The 16391-nt window shown below is 37.0% G+C and overlaps 1 protein-coding gene across 1 annotated transcript in view; it reads left to right on the top strand.

The window, feature by feature from the left end:
- Window positions 1–994: 994 nt before the first annotated feature.
- Window positions 995–16391, top strand: part of RASSF9 (Ras association domain family member 9) — a 35970-nt gene continuing 20573 nt past the window's right edge. Inside the window, exon 1 of the mRNA XM_079774222.1 lies at window positions 995–1467. Coding sequence (XP_079630348.1) covers window positions 1421–1467 — 47 coding nt within the window. The 5' untranslated portion in view covers window positions 995–1420. The remainder of the gene's footprint in view (window positions 1468–16391) is intronic.

Here is a 16391-nt window from a genome sequence, read left to right as displayed (position 1 = left end):
ATAAACCCGTTCATATAAAAGGATAGTCATTTTTGGTCACTTTTTTGTTGTTTGATGTTAGTGAGGATGAGGCTAGAGTCCCCAAGAAAGTGTGAGCCATCATGCTCTCTGCCAGGGTCCAGAGACCCACTAGCCTAAAGTGTGATTCCCAGTGACCCTACAGTCCTTTGACTTCTTTCCCTGGCTCCCTTTGCTGAGGAAGCCAATGGTTAGATGCTTTGCGCCAGGAGTGGGAGGAGGGGCAGCAGGGAGGGGATTAGGGAGAGGAAATCCTAGAAAATATATCCTGGGAAAACTCAGCAGGCCCTCATCTCCGTGAAGGGGAGCTCAGGGGGCGCAGCGCTGGCTGCCCAGGTCCTGGGTTCGAGCTAGCTTGGGACCCGGTGATGCCTGCCCACCCCCTCGACCTCCACTTCACACTTCGAGTTCCCTGAAGTCCTCCAGGCGCGTCCTGTCACTTGACTAGTTGAGTGAGGGGCGGGAGCAAACATTTGGCTCTTCCTTCGAACTCCCAGGGCCCCAAAGGCCCAGTAAATGCCCAAGGTGAGGCAAGGGCTGGCCTAAACCCCTGGGAAGTCGGACTCCAAACCCCGACAGGATCCCAGGCCAGTGCTGAGATCAGGGGCCCTTTGGTCCTTCACCTTGGGGAAGATGAATGAAGAGCGTGGAGGAGTGGAGTCGGGGGGGGGGGGGGGGGGGTGGGCAGCTCTGAGAACCGTGAACTGGGGGCCTGAGATCCCAGGGAGTCTGTGACCACCCGCACTCCGTCCCCAGCTGCGCTCCTCCTCCGCATCCTTCCCAGCACTGGCACCCCGGGCAGGGGATTTTCCTGTGGAATCCGCAGGCAGAGTTCTGGGCCCTCACTCCAACGTGCCAGATCAGATGCTTTCCACCGACTGGAGCTGCTGGGAGGTGGGGGTATTTACTTTTAATCCTGTTATGTATGCTCAGTTCACCTTGTGTGGTTGGGTGTGGAAAGGAGGGAGGGGGGTTTCCAAACCAAGTGAAATTCTCATTCCATGGGTATGAACCTGCCCGTGCGGTTGGCAGTTCTTAAAGTTTAGCAAGTCTGCAAATAAGTACAGAACACAATAGAGTCCCCCTCCCTTCCTCTCCTTTTTTTTTTTTTTTTTTTTTTTTTCTTTTCCTGCTTCCAAATGCTTTCTTTGAGGCTGAAGCTGGGCAGGTCTCCAAAGGTGCAGCAGCCACAACAATCCCGCAGTTCAAAGTTAAACAGCAGTTGCACAACTTCCAGCAGCTCTCTTAGCCTGCTGCTAATGAGCTGAAAGCCAGGGACTTCTAAGGAGGTGAGCAGGGAGCTTCCAGTCCTCCTCCCTTCATCAGAGAAACCCAGGCGCTCCTACCTCCCATCCTCAGATAACTTTGGGATAAGTTCTTGCTGTTCCATTGCCTGGCGACCATGGCTCCCTTTGGAAGAAACTTGCTCAAGACTCGGCATAAAAATAGGTAAAGTCCAGCGGATGTGTGCTCCGGAGTTTGTGTGGAAGGATGAGATTTGTTGCAGTTGGGTTCTGGTGAAAATTGTCCTTTGGGGACAGAGCCCTAGGGGTTGAGGTCTTGTATTTGTACTTCACTGGTGAGGATATTGCTTCAGAACCAGTGACTGCAGTGGCCAGGGCAAGGATCGCTGAAAATAATGATTTTTTTTTTAAAAAAAAAACTCATTTTTCTCCCCATTGGCCAGTCATTGTATCACAATATCACCAAAATTTCTCTTTGTGTTGCCTTACATATTTGAGAGTAGTAGGCTAGCAAGTTTCATTTTGTTTTAGACAAAATTTTAGTGTGTTATTGGAAGAGTTAAATGTTTATGAATACATAAGTAAAATTAATTAACCACTAATTAGAACAAAAAACACAGCTGCTGATACAATCCTGAAACAATGCTTTGGCTGTCCTTAAAGTAGGGCAGACCTGAAACTTGAAAAGTTCCTGAAGTGAAAATACTCTGTAGAGAAACTTTTCATGAACTGGTTCTTTAGAAAATGTTTGAGAACTTTAGGTGGTTTCAGGAGGATTCAAACAGCTGTCCTCCTTAATCCTTATTATTAATATTTTACTTTGATTTGGTTTTCTTTGCACTTTCAAGCCTGCAATGCCCATAGTGTAAATAGTGTAAATAATTTCTCTTTATCTTAGTCTCTCTCTCTCTCTCTCTCTCTCTCTCTCTCTCTCTCTCTCACACACACACACACACACACACACACACAGATTTTTTGAGTCAATATGTGTGTTTCAGTCCTATTCAATGTTTTATTAACACCTCCAATGTTACATCTCTATGCCAAAAATGTGAGGATAATTTTATACATGGGCTGTACTTTTTAATATATTTATTTTGGCATAAAGGCTTTTCCACAGCTCTTCTCTCAGTCATGCCTGTTTGTACTTGTAATTTACTTGTAAATTTAAAAAGCATACAATTAGATGGTAGGAAATGATACAATTATTTTAAAGTGTCTGCATAAAAATATGGGAGTGATACAACTTTAAAGTAAATCTCCATAGTTTAATTTGTATATGAATGTCTATTTGAAACATTCTGTTTTTAACTCATTCCAAATGTATTCATGATTTAGTTGACTAAGTTTGCTTAAGAAACTAAAACAGCAATAATTTATACTATAAAATTTTCTGAACCAGTTTTATTTGCTAATAACTTACAGTAGACCACAAATATGGTATATCTGGTAACTGGTAAAACTATGTTAAAATAAATAAATGTGTTTGGGTATTATTAAAAAAATATGTTAGTGATGGTTATCAAAAATAGATTTGTATATTAGTACATCCAAAATATTCTAAATTACTCCCCTTTCCAAAATAAAATCCTTACTACTTTTTAAATTATTATTCAGTAGTATTATTTATGAGTATGTTTTTTTAAATGCTGTCAAAATATATAGAAATTTCTTTGGGAAAGTTGATGGTATTATAAGACAAGTTATATTTCTGCCATACTGATCTTTTTTAAAACTTCCCAGGTAGTTCAGGATTGTTGTGCGCATGCACGTGTGTTTGTCTTTTGTTTTTTATTATAAATTCAATAATTCTGTCATTGGTATGCCAAATAACAGTGCAACAAGGCTTTGCACACTCCCCTGTGAGTTTCCCTCAGGGGCGTACGTGTCCACTTTCATTACCTCCGTTTTGCTACTGCTCTATCTACTCTGCCCATAAAACTAATTTTCGTTCAAGGAGGTAAGTACAGAAACATTTTTTAATACAACATTTTCTATGCAAAATTATGAAAAAGTGGAAAGAACAATAAAAAATGAGGAGTTTCATAGTATTTCAAGTTTCTCTGAGTAAATGCAATGGTGTTCCAAAAGGTGATGCTTTATTATGAATGTGTTTTCGCAAAGGTGGTAAGTGATGATACTTTCCTCTTATAATTGAGAGCTTCTGTTTACAGGTTTGTATTTTTCTAACCCTTCAGACAAATTTAAACCACAGTGATAGTCAAGTCTGTAAAAATAAGGGTATTTCAAACTAAGCAGTAAATAAGCCATATAGTGGATTGAAATATAATTAATTTATATTTATTTTTTCAGTGTTTAGTATTGCTATTGATGATATATTTTTGTTTTCTTCTGTTTTATTTTTCCACCTGTTTCTCTCTTTCTCCCCCGCCGCCCCTTCCTCCCTTCCACTTTCTCTAAAAATTGATGGAGAAAATATCCCTGGGTGAGGATTAATAAAAAATAAAAATTCTGGTTGATATTTGATATAATGCAAAACCCAGGGAAATAGACAAATAATTAATTGGATTTGGACACCAAGTTAATCCTACCCTACCAGATCATCTTCTAAATTTAAAAAAATATATTTAATTAAAAAATTTAGGAAACAGTATTCAGGAAATTTGAGAATAAAATATATGGTCACAAAATGATTGTCTTTGGGCAAGCAAACGCTTCATGCTTTTCAGTTCTAAGTTTCCTATAAATAAAAGAAATGGAGCCAATCTAAAATTTGTTTACAATCAGAATTAATCTTTAAATTTCTCTAACTTATTAGTATTTAATAGCGAGAGTAATTTTCAGAAGAGCTTTTACTCTCAGAAGATGAGTCGTTTATTTTGGTTCCAGAATAATAGAATGTTCTATGACTGAATCCTAAAGATCCATGAAGACCTTATACAACTTCTTATTCAACATGAAGAATAAAAATGTTGGAGATTCTAGATATTTTCTTTTCAATAAACTATTTAAAATTCTGAAAGTGTTTTCTAAAAGTCACTAGATAGACATCGTTTCTCATATAAAAGCCAAAGAAGCAAATAGCGAAGCCTAACTTGCCTTGGCATTCATATGGACCTTCAGTCATGGGATTTAGATTATTAGCCTTTTCAAATATTCACATAGGTTCCATTTGTGGTCCTGATCATCTTCATATTAGATTTGATTGTCAAAATAATGATTGTTTTAAAAACTATTGCTACTAAATAGCAACTGGCAACTTTTTTAAAAGTTCAGAAAAGTAGAACGCCACTATAAAGCTTTTAGGGATACTTGGTTGTAAGTTGTGATTCCTTGGGGTTTTCATGAATAAAATTTGAGGTCAGAGAATTGCTTGGACCTTTTACTAAACTTTGCTAAAAGCAGAAAATTGTCATAGGAAAGCAGCATCCCATATGTTCTCTTGAAATTTAAAATAGAATAGTTTATTTAGGTGATTTGTAAAAGAAAATTAACAGTGATTATGATAGGATCTAATCTGGTTAACATGGCCTTATCATTATTGTTAAGCACTATTTAGTCCACTCTTGACTTTCCTTTGGTTTTCCCTATACCTATGGATATGTCTATCGCAGGTGATAAGAAATATTGTCATAATATCAACTTGAAATTAAAAGTCTCCAAAAATGTTCTTGTAATAAATATATTAGGAATAAAATACAGCTCTCTTGTTTATAGTTGATACATAAAATCTGCATTTAAATTTGCTTTTGAATCAATTAGAACATATCTGCCAAGCTTTTTAAAACTAGGTGCTTCATATTGCTCCCATAAGTACATCATGCCATAAATGCTTCATCAGAAGAAAGAATTAAGGTTTGTGGTTAGAAGAATTAAGTTTTGCTGGCAGGATAGATATTTTCTCTGTAATTAGAAGTATGGTAATTCGTGAATTCTGCAGAATGGGGAGTTATTATGTAATGTTTTGTTTGGCCTTCAATGAATATTTAAAATGGTCCCAAAACTGGATTGAGAAATGCCAGATATTTGAGTATGAACATCTTCTTAGTTCCCAGGAGTTCCTGAAAAAATTTTCCCTTAAGAATACCTGGTAACTTAAGTAGTTACTAGTTGGCAGCAGACAGCCCATTCAGAACAATGAATGGAATGCTCTATTCCTGGCAAAACTATCCTGAGAACAGTAGCAGTGGTGAAATTGAGCTCTAGGTTAAATCTTGAATTGTTACTCAAACAACTATAAGCCGACTTAAAATCACTACATAAGATGTGTTATAATGCCCTGTACTAATTCATGAAACATTAAGGTATAAAGTTCTTAAATGGATTTAAAAAAAAAAAGTTTTAAAAAGTCTGTAGCTGGTTAACAATTTTATTTACAAGGAAATTTGATAGTAGCTTCAAGTAATTCACAAAATGTGGCTCTCTTTTTATTTTAGTTCTGAAGGTGGAAGAAAGTTGAAGTGGGGGCATGAGTTTACCTCTTTCAGGTGCATGTGGATTCCAGTTCTGGAAGAGCAATCTCTTTGTCTCTAACACATTAGTTTTCTAAAGTGAGGCAATAATCTACACCAGGTGCATGTGGAAGGCAAAAGTTCAGCATACTTCTGTGTTCTAATATTTTTTAATGTATGTTTGCTTAGGAGTTTTTAAAGACATTTTTTTGGCTAAATAAATATACACAACACATATACTATTGGTTTCTTAAGAATCAATTATTTAAAATATATTTTTATTCCATTCCTGTGGAGCCTGTTGTAATACTACTTTTTAGAGGAAGTTTGCATAATTGTTGATTATAATGTAAAGCAACTGCTAATGTGAATAGTCAACCAGGGGTAAAGTTATTATTTTATGTGAATTGAATAGAGCCTTGGGAATATGCTTAGCACTGGCAAGATATTTTAAGGATAAGGATAATCAATGAGAATTAAATATGCTGACAAAGAAAATTATCCTGAAAGGCTTATATCTGCAGACTATAAAGCCCTCTTGGTTTGAATAAATGGATTTAATATATACTCTTTAAATACAGCTGATCACTGTACAGAACTTGGATCACAGGAATAGAGCAGTATGCTTGATGCATGGGTAACTTAAAGAATGAATCCAGAAATTCAAGGTTGACATCTTTTTTTTTTTTTTTATGAATAGTAGTTAAAAATATGTAACTATTTAAATTTTTTACATAATGTTATTTTTTAATTTGTCCTTCTTGTTGAAAGTATTGCAGATGTTCCCCCCCTCTATTTTTTTTCCCATTGACCCCCTCCATCCCTCCCAGGCCTGATCACCCCTCAGGGCTTCTCCAACTCCCCCTGCTCCTAGGGGCGATTGGGGCTGGCAGCCGCAACTCCCACCTGCTGCTGACACTGGCCCAAATCGCTCCGCGCCATCAGCAGGTGCAAGTGGGGCCAGCACCGTCAGCACGTGGGAGTGGCAGCGGGAGCAGGGCTGCAAGCAGACAGGGGACCAGGAGCCACAGTGGGAGGGGCTGGGCAGGGGCACGGAGGATGGGCCGAGACCTGCCCCTGTGCCCACCCCAGCCTCACGGCCCACAGTTCCTTTCAAGGTGCACAAATTCGTGCACTGGGCCCCTAATATGCATATAAGTTCTTTGGTTGATCTCTCCCCACCCACCCATCAACATCCAGTCTTCCTTCTGATATTCCTCAGTCTGTTCAATGCTTCTATGTCTCTGGATCTATATTGTTCATCAGTTTATTTTGTTCATTAGGTTCACCTCTTTATATCTCTGATCCTAGGCTCAACACCTCCTTTCCGTCAAATGGTGAAGGGCTATATCTGACAAAAATGCTGTAAAACGTATTTTAGGAATATTGTTTGTCTTTTGGTAGCAAACAAACCAAGGTAACACATTCTTCACTAGGGATACTCGTATTCAACTTCATCTCCTTGAACACAACTGAGTATGTGTGAGTGAGGTTTGGCAGACAATGGTGGGTGGCTACTCTATACAACACTGCTGAATGTGAGCATTTTGTCTTTCTTTTTAGATAAGAGGAAAATATGATTGTGAAACATTTATTTTCTCACATGAAATGAGAAGTTATGCTCTTTGTATAAGATAATCACAGTTATGAGACAAAGGGAAAATGTTAGGAAGAAAAATATCTTGATTAAGAATTCCATCTCTTTATTTACATAGACCTTAGGTCATATCTCAGATATGCCATTACTAATTGTATGCCCTGTGGCAAGTACTTAATCTTTCTAATACAACAACAACATGCAAAGGTAAATCCAAGTTTAAAAATTAAAGGACGTGCTCTTTAAGTAAATAATACACAATTACGAATAAAAATATTGCTAAGGTCATTCCAGGGTCTTGGAAGGCCGCTGTGCAAATAAGGCAGCCCTTTTGCTTAAGTTTCATTAGTTTCAGGGTAAATCCACCTCTGTGCCAAGCACTGCTTTAAATAATTTACATAATACTTAAAATAATGCTGTGAAGAAGGAGCTATTATTTTCTCTATTCTACATTTGAGGCAATAAAGACACAGAGGAGTGCAACAAGTAAATTCATGCTTTTTAACCATTGTGGTGTATGGCCTATTTTGGACTACATTTTGTCATCTCTAAAATAGACTTAATCCTAAACCATCAAGAAATCTAACTTATATTAAAGACAATGCAATACTAGGACATAATAAAAGCTCAATAAATACTTACTTCTTGTTCAGCCCTGTTGAATTAAAAATGCTATTTAAGCCCTTGTTGGTTTGGCTCAGTAGACAGAGCATCAGCCTACAGACTGAAGGGTCCCAAGTGCAATTCTGGTCAAGGGCACATGCCTGGGTTATGGGCTCAGTCCTCAGTAGGGGGCCTGCAAGAGGCAGCCGATCAATGATTCTCTCTTATTGATATTTCTATCTCTCTCTCCCTATTCCTTCCTCTCTGAAATCAATAAAAATATATTTTTAAAAAATGCTATTTAATACTTAAATGTGGTGTGATATTTTGGGTTTTGAAATGTCAATCTTGATACTCTAAAACTTCTGTATCACCACTGATCTCTTTTCCTCCTTGGATATAGAGAAGTCAATTATAAATTAGTGAATAAAATTAGAAATGAATCTATAAATATTTTATAAAACTATCTCTGAATCCTGATGAAAATATGAATTCTGACATCTTTTAGGTTTAATCCTCACACTTTTTTGAGCCAAATTGTAAGATCATTAATGATTTTGCAATGCATAAAATAGTTAAGGGATATTTCCTTATTGTCTTTGTGAAGTTTTGATAAAAAGAAGGGATACATAATTTAAATATTTTAACCTTACCTTTAATAAAATGAGAGATTGAATATTTAAGGTCCCTTTAATGTCTAAGCTTCTATAATTCTAAAGTACCCTCTGCAAATTAGAGTTTAATTCTCTTGTCCCCCTTGTTTACCTTTTCAAGATAACTTTAGAAAATAGAATTATAAGAAATTTATTTTAGTGTGATTTCATTTTACCTAAGACATGATGATGCATTGTAAAAGTCAAATGTGTTTATTTCTACTTACAATCACATGTGATTAGTTTATAAATTATTTTTTTATCTAAAACTAGCATTCCCGTTGCAGGAAGAATCCTGCAATAGGGTTTCCTGCTGCACTCTACCCCGCCCCACCTGGGCTCCTCCCTTCTCCCCCACCCCGCCTTCTCCACTAGCCTGCCTGCTTTTCTCCCTTCTCCGCCAGCCCGCCTGCTCTCCTTCCTTCTCCCCCGGCCCCGCCTCCGCTCCTCCCTTCTCCTCCCCCCAGCTTGCTTGCTTTTCCGAAGCTTTGCTCCCTTCTGCAGCTCTTGGCTTCTTTCTACACTGTCTTGATATGCAAATTAACCGCCATCTTGGTTGGGGTAATTTGCATACTCCTCCTGATTGGTTGGTGGGTGTGGCTTAGCTGGTGGGCGTGGCTTGGGTGTAGCGAAGCTGAGGTCAATTTGCATATTTGTCTATTATTAGGTAGGATATCTAAGAATTATTGAGTATTTGCTATCTGCTAACCATAATTTTAAATTTAGTAATACAAATATATGAATGTTATTAGTTATCTTTTTATTTTAATTCTTTAGGGTAGTTATCTTTTTTATTACATTTCTTTAGAACCGGTAAACTCTGGATTTAATATTGTATCAGAAATGCACAGACACACCTCCATTCCTAAGAGATTAACTCCTAATTGAGAAAACAGCATTATAGTTCAATATCTCATGAATGAAATTATTTTTAATTCACTCTTTCATGGGAGACTACCTTTGACAGGGTAGATAAAAGCACAATCTTTATCACACAGTAAAGAAAATGAAAGGATAGTATCTTGGGGTTGGAGAGGGTTATTTCTCTGTAGAGGCAGTGCTCAATAAATGTTTTTGCAGTGGAAGTATATAACAGAGAAGTAAATGGAGGTAAAGGAAAACAAAAGGAGCATCATCACAATTAGCATTTATTAAACTCCCACAGTTAGGTGACAGGCTTGGACAAGAGAAGGGAACACAATAAGATGTATAAAAGTATGTAGGAGGGGGCTGAATCACCCAAAGCTAAGATGGACTCAGATAGGATAATAAAAAAAGAGGAATCAGGAAGCAGGCAGAAATATGATCAGTTTGGCGACAATCCATAATCTTGATTATGTTAGTAGAAAACAACATTTTACAGTTGAAGAAGTGTATAGAAAAATGTTAAAGATGTGTTTATGACAAGCTGTATTAGACTTACAGTCAGCTGTAGTTAATTGCTATTCATTCTAATAATCATATTAAATTTGTCAGATTATCATTTCTTAGAATTGAGTTATTCTACTATTTTGTTGATCTCTTGGATTTGAATTCCATTAATGCATACAGTGGTCTAACTTCAGCAAGTGATAGGAGTTTTGTGTCTGAGGCTTATTGGTATACTTCACAGTGTATGCTTGTTTTCTCAACCAATGATTAGGACATTGATAGTCACCTCAGATGCCTTTGGTTACTCTAATGCTCCTCCTTTACTCTGACTTTTTTCAATCCTCCTGGAATTCCCTGAAGTATGGATAACTGAGGGTACTTATGATCTAGTAGCAGGGTATTAATTTGGGGAGACCACAGTCTTTCATAGTAGAGTCTGAAGATACCTATTTTCAGCTCTGCACATAAGACCTTACATTTGCCTGGAAGTTCGAGAGATGCTATTAAAACCATGTCTGTTTCCACTAGTTAGACATATAATAACTATAATCTCATATGAAGAAAGGAGCTTTACACAATTAGAAAAAACCCTTACTGTATAAAGCTATGGTGAGCCTTTGAGATTCCATCTTTTTTACTAGTGCAGGCAGTTAGGCACTTTGCAGCCATGGGACCATGATGTATTAACTTTGGTTTCTTGACTGCCTGCTTGTCTACTCTAGTATTGAAAGTCAAAGAATTTATTCCTAGGACTACTAAAATAGGCATGAAACTTAGACCAAGTTACTTGTGGTTCTACTTTTTTTGCTGTAATCACAGTTTAGAGGATTAAGTAAAATGGCAGTTGGTACTATGTAATACTTTATGAAGTCTGGGTAGACTTTTGTATTGCTTTCTTAGCACCTAAAAGCAAAACATTCATGAACTATCCCACTCTGTCATATTTGCCATCTACTTGTATATATCTGGCTTGTTGTGACACAAAATTATGGTTATTTGATGACTTTTAAAAATACAGAAATATTAAATGAACCCCACACCTTGACAGGCATTATGAGAGAGTAAAGATGAATCAGATATAGATCTTACTTTGAAAGAATTTGCTGATTAGTGGACAGACATACATAAATAATTAAAATGCAAGGCAGGCATTTTAAAGTATCATAATAAAATTTATGTATTCAACAATAAATATTTACTTCCTAATATGTGCCATATGTTATTTTAAGTAGTTGGAATAAAATAATGGGAAATAATAATGAGATATACAGTAAGGACTTTTTCTAATTGTGTAATAAAATAATGAGATAGCCTACTCTCACTGAATTGATAATGCAGTGGTAAACAGGCAGACAATGAACAAACAATAAATGAAACAATTTATTGTTTCAAATACTGTTTGAAACAAGAAATTTTAGATAGTGGTTATTATTAGGGGTCACCAGGGAGACAGAATTTATGGGAATTCAAAATTGAGTTGATAAGGGCAGTAGAAAGTGTCAGGATGGGGAAAAAAGAGTCACCGATAATAATAATTTTGGGTCTGAGTAACTGGAATATAGTGTGTCATCATAAGGAACAGAAAAATGGCAAGGTTAATTTGTGGAGGGAAGAACATCAGGGTGAAGAGTGAAAAAATGCAAGGTATCATTTGAATGTTTCCAAATATTCCACCTCCAAACATCTGGTGTTTAGACATGCTGCACCTGAGATGGGACTGTGAAAGCAGCCTTTCATCCAACCTACTTTGATACCTCCTGATATCCATATGGGGCTGATCAATGGGGAACATACTGCACCTGGAAAAGGGCTTTAAAGACAAAACACGCTGGTTTCCCAGTGAGGGCTTTCAAGCTGACTAACCCTGTACTAAACCCACCCAATTTCCATGGAGCATTTAGTAACCATCCCTTTAGTGATCCTTTAGTCATTACCTTTGGTTGAAATTGCTTCTAAACAGGGCCATCACTTCTATGCGATTGGAAATTTTTTCTGTTTAATAACTTTTTTATCCCTTACAGAGTCAGATACAGAATCATTGTGTATATACTGGAGTTCAAAGAATGTTTTCATATTTAAATAAATAAAAATCTAGATTTTTGGTGCAGGGAAGGCATCTAGGTCAGGAGTTGGCAATTTTTGTGTGTGTAAAAGGCCACATACTAAATTTATTTCAGTGTTGAGGGGACATAATCTTACCCTCTCAGCTACTCGACTCTGTCAATGTAGTGTGAAAACACCTATAGACAATAGATAATTGAATGTTCATGACTGGGTTCCAAGAAAATTGTATTTACAAAAACAGGTGGTGGGACAGTTGTAACCTCCAGGCTCTAGTTGACTGAGAAATTCCCTTCATTTGTCTCCTACCCCAATTATAATCCCACATCCCTTCTACCACCCCACCCCTACTCCAAAAATTAAAAGAAACATTTATAACATCTACTATGTTAGACACTTAGACTTCAAAGATGAAAGACTCAGGCCAGGACCTGACTGAAAAACTATCAAAAAATAAAAGGTAGAGTTGCTATTACTTAAAGTCACTGGGTTCTGTAGAAGCATTAAGAATGCAAACTCATTTCAGTCTGAGGTGGTGGAGGGTAGGGTATTCAGAGAAGGTAAGGGAATTTTCCTAAAGGAAGCAATATTTGAAGTAGAGTAAGAGTTAATCCAATGGAGAAGGAGCTAGAAGGGTTTTGCAGACAAAGGGAACAAATTGTAGAAATGCCCAGAGTGAAAACAAAAATATGGCAGATATAGTTCAATTCTGTCTAGTAATCCATAGGGTGGTATATGTGAAACTCAGATTGCCCTCATGTTAGACCTGTCAGATATCAGCAAGAAGTTAGGAATCACTAGATGAATGTGCTTGGTTATGAGTTGGGGAAAACAGATCATAGAAAAAATCCTAGGAGCAGGCAGGAGAGAGAGGCTGAATGGGGGAGGTTTGGATGAGAGAGAGAGGAGAAAGGGTGAAATGGAGAGGAAGAGAGGTAAAGAGATTAAAAATAAAGGACTTGGAAGCTATTTAAAATTTTAATCAAGGGGGATACACAATTAGATTGCAGTTTAAAAGGGAAGTCTGGTAATATTATGATGCACAAATGTGAAGTGGGCAAGAGTTTATAATATAATTTGTAATAGCTTACTACAGCCATCTATTGTAAAATAGAGTTGTCTGAATTGTAGTAGTAATCATAGAAATGTTAGACCTGGGCACACATTTGGGCATTTGGAAGAATAATATTACTAGGGATGAGAGAGAGAGAAAAGAATTGAAGATGTCCAGTTTTCAAACTTGAAAAAGGGGCACGGGGATAATGATTACATTCAGTAAGATGGGAAATCAGGAGATGGAATAGTTTGGGATATGATAGGATTGGATGATGAATTAGTTTTGATTTGTCAAATTTGAAGTGCCCTGGGCTATACAAATGTAAGTATCAAGTAAATGTGCAAAAAAAAAAAAAAAGAAGTTGGGAACATGGGTCCGGAATTCAAGGGCAAAATAATTGGATTTGGGAACTATTATCATACACTTGGTTGATAAATGTGTGGGCGATATTACAGTCCCTCATAAAATGTGTAGAGTGGAACAAGAAATGAGTCATGGAAACCTGGGGGATGCCAATTATATCAGTTATCACTGCATAATAAAACATCCTAATAATTAGCAGCTGAAAACAAAAATGTATTATTTGTCAAGATTTTGTCGATAAACTGGGGTGGTTCTTCTGGTTTCACCTGGCTCTCTCGTGAGCAGTGGGTTGGCTGAGGACTAGGTTCAGATGGGACAACAGATGGCTGGGTCTCTCTCCATACAGTCTTTCATCTCAGGCTTTCTCATCAAACCACAGCCTCAGTTCGGCTGCAAAGGATCTGTGGCCATTCCTGCAGGACACCTACATCTGTAGAACGTGCAGAGGAAGTGAGACCCTTGTAGGAACTGAGAAGGAGGAGCTAGAAAGGTAAAGGAAGAACCATGGAGGGTGCAGTCAAGAAATCAAGCAATGGATTGCTGCAAGAATGGAAGAGAAAGGTCACAATGCATAATGTAACAAAGAGGTCAAGTCAGATCAGTGGCAAAAATGGCTATTGGGTTTGACAGTTAGGAGAGCTCTGATAAACAAGAAGACTTGTGTTGGTTGGGCGTGGGGAAGGGTGGAAGTCTTTTTATTATGGTGGGTTGTGGCTTCTGTAAAGTGATGAACAAGAGAAAGTAACTGTGGGTTGCTATTTGTGTTTGTGAAAGAAAGATAACTGAGTGGAATATGTGGTCAACTCATATTCAGGATATGTGACAGGGTAGTAGGAAGGACCAGAGGGAAAGGGAAAAGATAAAAAAGAGATTAAGAAGGAATAAGCCATAAAGTAAAGTCCTTCAGGAGGTGGAGGCAGTGAAATTCAGAGCATATTAAAGAGTTTAAAAGGTTGGGAAGTAAATGGACATAGATACTTTTGATATAGATAACTAGTGTTTTTCTCTTATAGATAATGTTTTCAAGTATCTCCTTTTCCTTAACAAAATTATATGACAGGTCCTTGTACATTCTTGTTTCTACAAGTTATTAATTTATTGTTTCCCTTTAGGTAATTTATTTATGACTAATGTGAAGAGCTAATTATTTTAGATAAGTTTCCAATTGGAGGTCACATTTTATTACAGTTTATTACAAAGTATGTTCAGAAAATCGGGGATAAAGAAGCTTATCTGGTGCCTTCAGCTATCCTACTGTATAATTCAAATTCATACATATTTCTAGTGCCATTCAAATATGCCAACATAGCTCAGAATACATTTAGAGAGGAAAGAGCAGGTGGCTGCAGGCAGATACAAGCTGAAAATCACCATCCCTAGGGAATATATTTCACTAAGAACCAAAGCCAATTGTGGACTTAGCTGCCAAAAGGAAAACAAATGCTAATCATTGATATAACTACAGCAATCATTAAACTAAATACTCAGGCTAGGGAATTTTCCTTTAATAAATATACTTATGCTTTTTTGTTATGAAATATTTCTCTCCAAAGTACAAATCAATATGGGAACTTTAGGTGTTTGCTAGTACAGGTAACACTGGGAAGTAAGCACTAGAATTTCCAATGAGATTAAATACTTTCTCAGCATTTCATTTGGCAAATACTACATGTTAAATATTTGCATTTTGATTATAATCAATTTCCGGAATCTGAACCATGAGCTTAGTTTACTTAACCCTCAGTAGTCTCCAATACACATTCTTTGCACATTCCCTTCCCTTTTCTCTGTGAATGGGAATTATGTACTAGAACTACCCTGCAGTTATGGAATGTCCAGGGTTTTGATCACGCTCTATGACTGGCATATATTAATACTTTCGAGAAAATTAAGCTGCCATTAATAGAGCATACAATACCGAATTTTTCTATAGATATGTATATATACATATATATGAAATTTTAATTTTCAGGGTATCTTAAATTGTAGTTTTTACTATTGCAGTCATGTATAGAATATTTTCTGAAGGAGCCCAATTTGAAAACTATTACAATAAAAGTTAATGGTTTGTGTTTAGTGAAAACTATTTGATAGAACTACTTTTCATGCTTCATTTATTAACACAGTGATTCAAATTTTCTTAGTGACCTAAGAAAGACGCATTCTTTGTGGCTCACAGGTTGTGTGATTTTCTCTTCCACAGACTGCAGCACTGTGGTCCCCAAAATGTTACTTCAGAAACCATTTGCAGATAACCAGAGTGAGCTTGTGGCCCAGAACTTCCTCAGTATTTGCCTGCTTTATTAATTTTAATTTGCTTAAACTTTTGTGTGTGTGTGTGTGTATGCACACACTCACACACACTTTAAAGAAAGACAATCAAATGGTCATTTAACATGCCCTTTTCAATTTTATGTACAGTGTAGGGGAGAAAAAAAAATACCTCAACCTTCTTAGGTCCCTGGGTAGGTCTGAAAATTAAACTGACACAAAATAACAGGAAAAGAGCATACACATTTATTATAAGTTTTTCATGACTTGGGAGCCTTTCTAAGGAAATGAAGAGCAAAAAATAAAATGGTTAAACCTGCATATTTTTATGCTAGGTTTGATGAAGAGTGAACAGGTAATGTAGTAAATGGAGGAAACTTAGAAAGTCGTGATGTTGGTGGATTCTTCTTGTTCCTCTGTCTTCAGAGATAACGGTGCTCATTTCCTCCAGGTATAGGGAGGGCACTTCTCGCATAAGGGTGTTATGACCTGTTTCATGAAAGAGGCGTGTGTGGAAAGTCTGAAGGAACTTCCTGCTTCTCCCATTTTCTCACTCTGTCAGCTAAAAATACTCAGCATATCAAGGTGCCATATCTAGGGCTATTGTGTCCTGATTCCCACTAGTAGTATATTTGCTTTACTCCAAATGCCATCACTTTTCCTGAGGTAATCAATTTTTAAGTACAGAAAATAGCCAAAACAAACTTCAAATAGATAAAAAAAAAAAAGTCAACATAACTT

Source organism: Cnephaeus nilssonii, assembly GCF_951640355.1.
Source record: "Cnephaeus nilssonii genome assembly, chromosome: 6".
Classification (NCBI taxonomy): domain Eukaryota; kingdom Metazoa; phylum Chordata; class Mammalia; order Chiroptera; family Vespertilionidae; genus Cnephaeus; species Cnephaeus nilssonii.
This window is presented reverse-complemented; position numbering and strand designations above follow the sequence as displayed.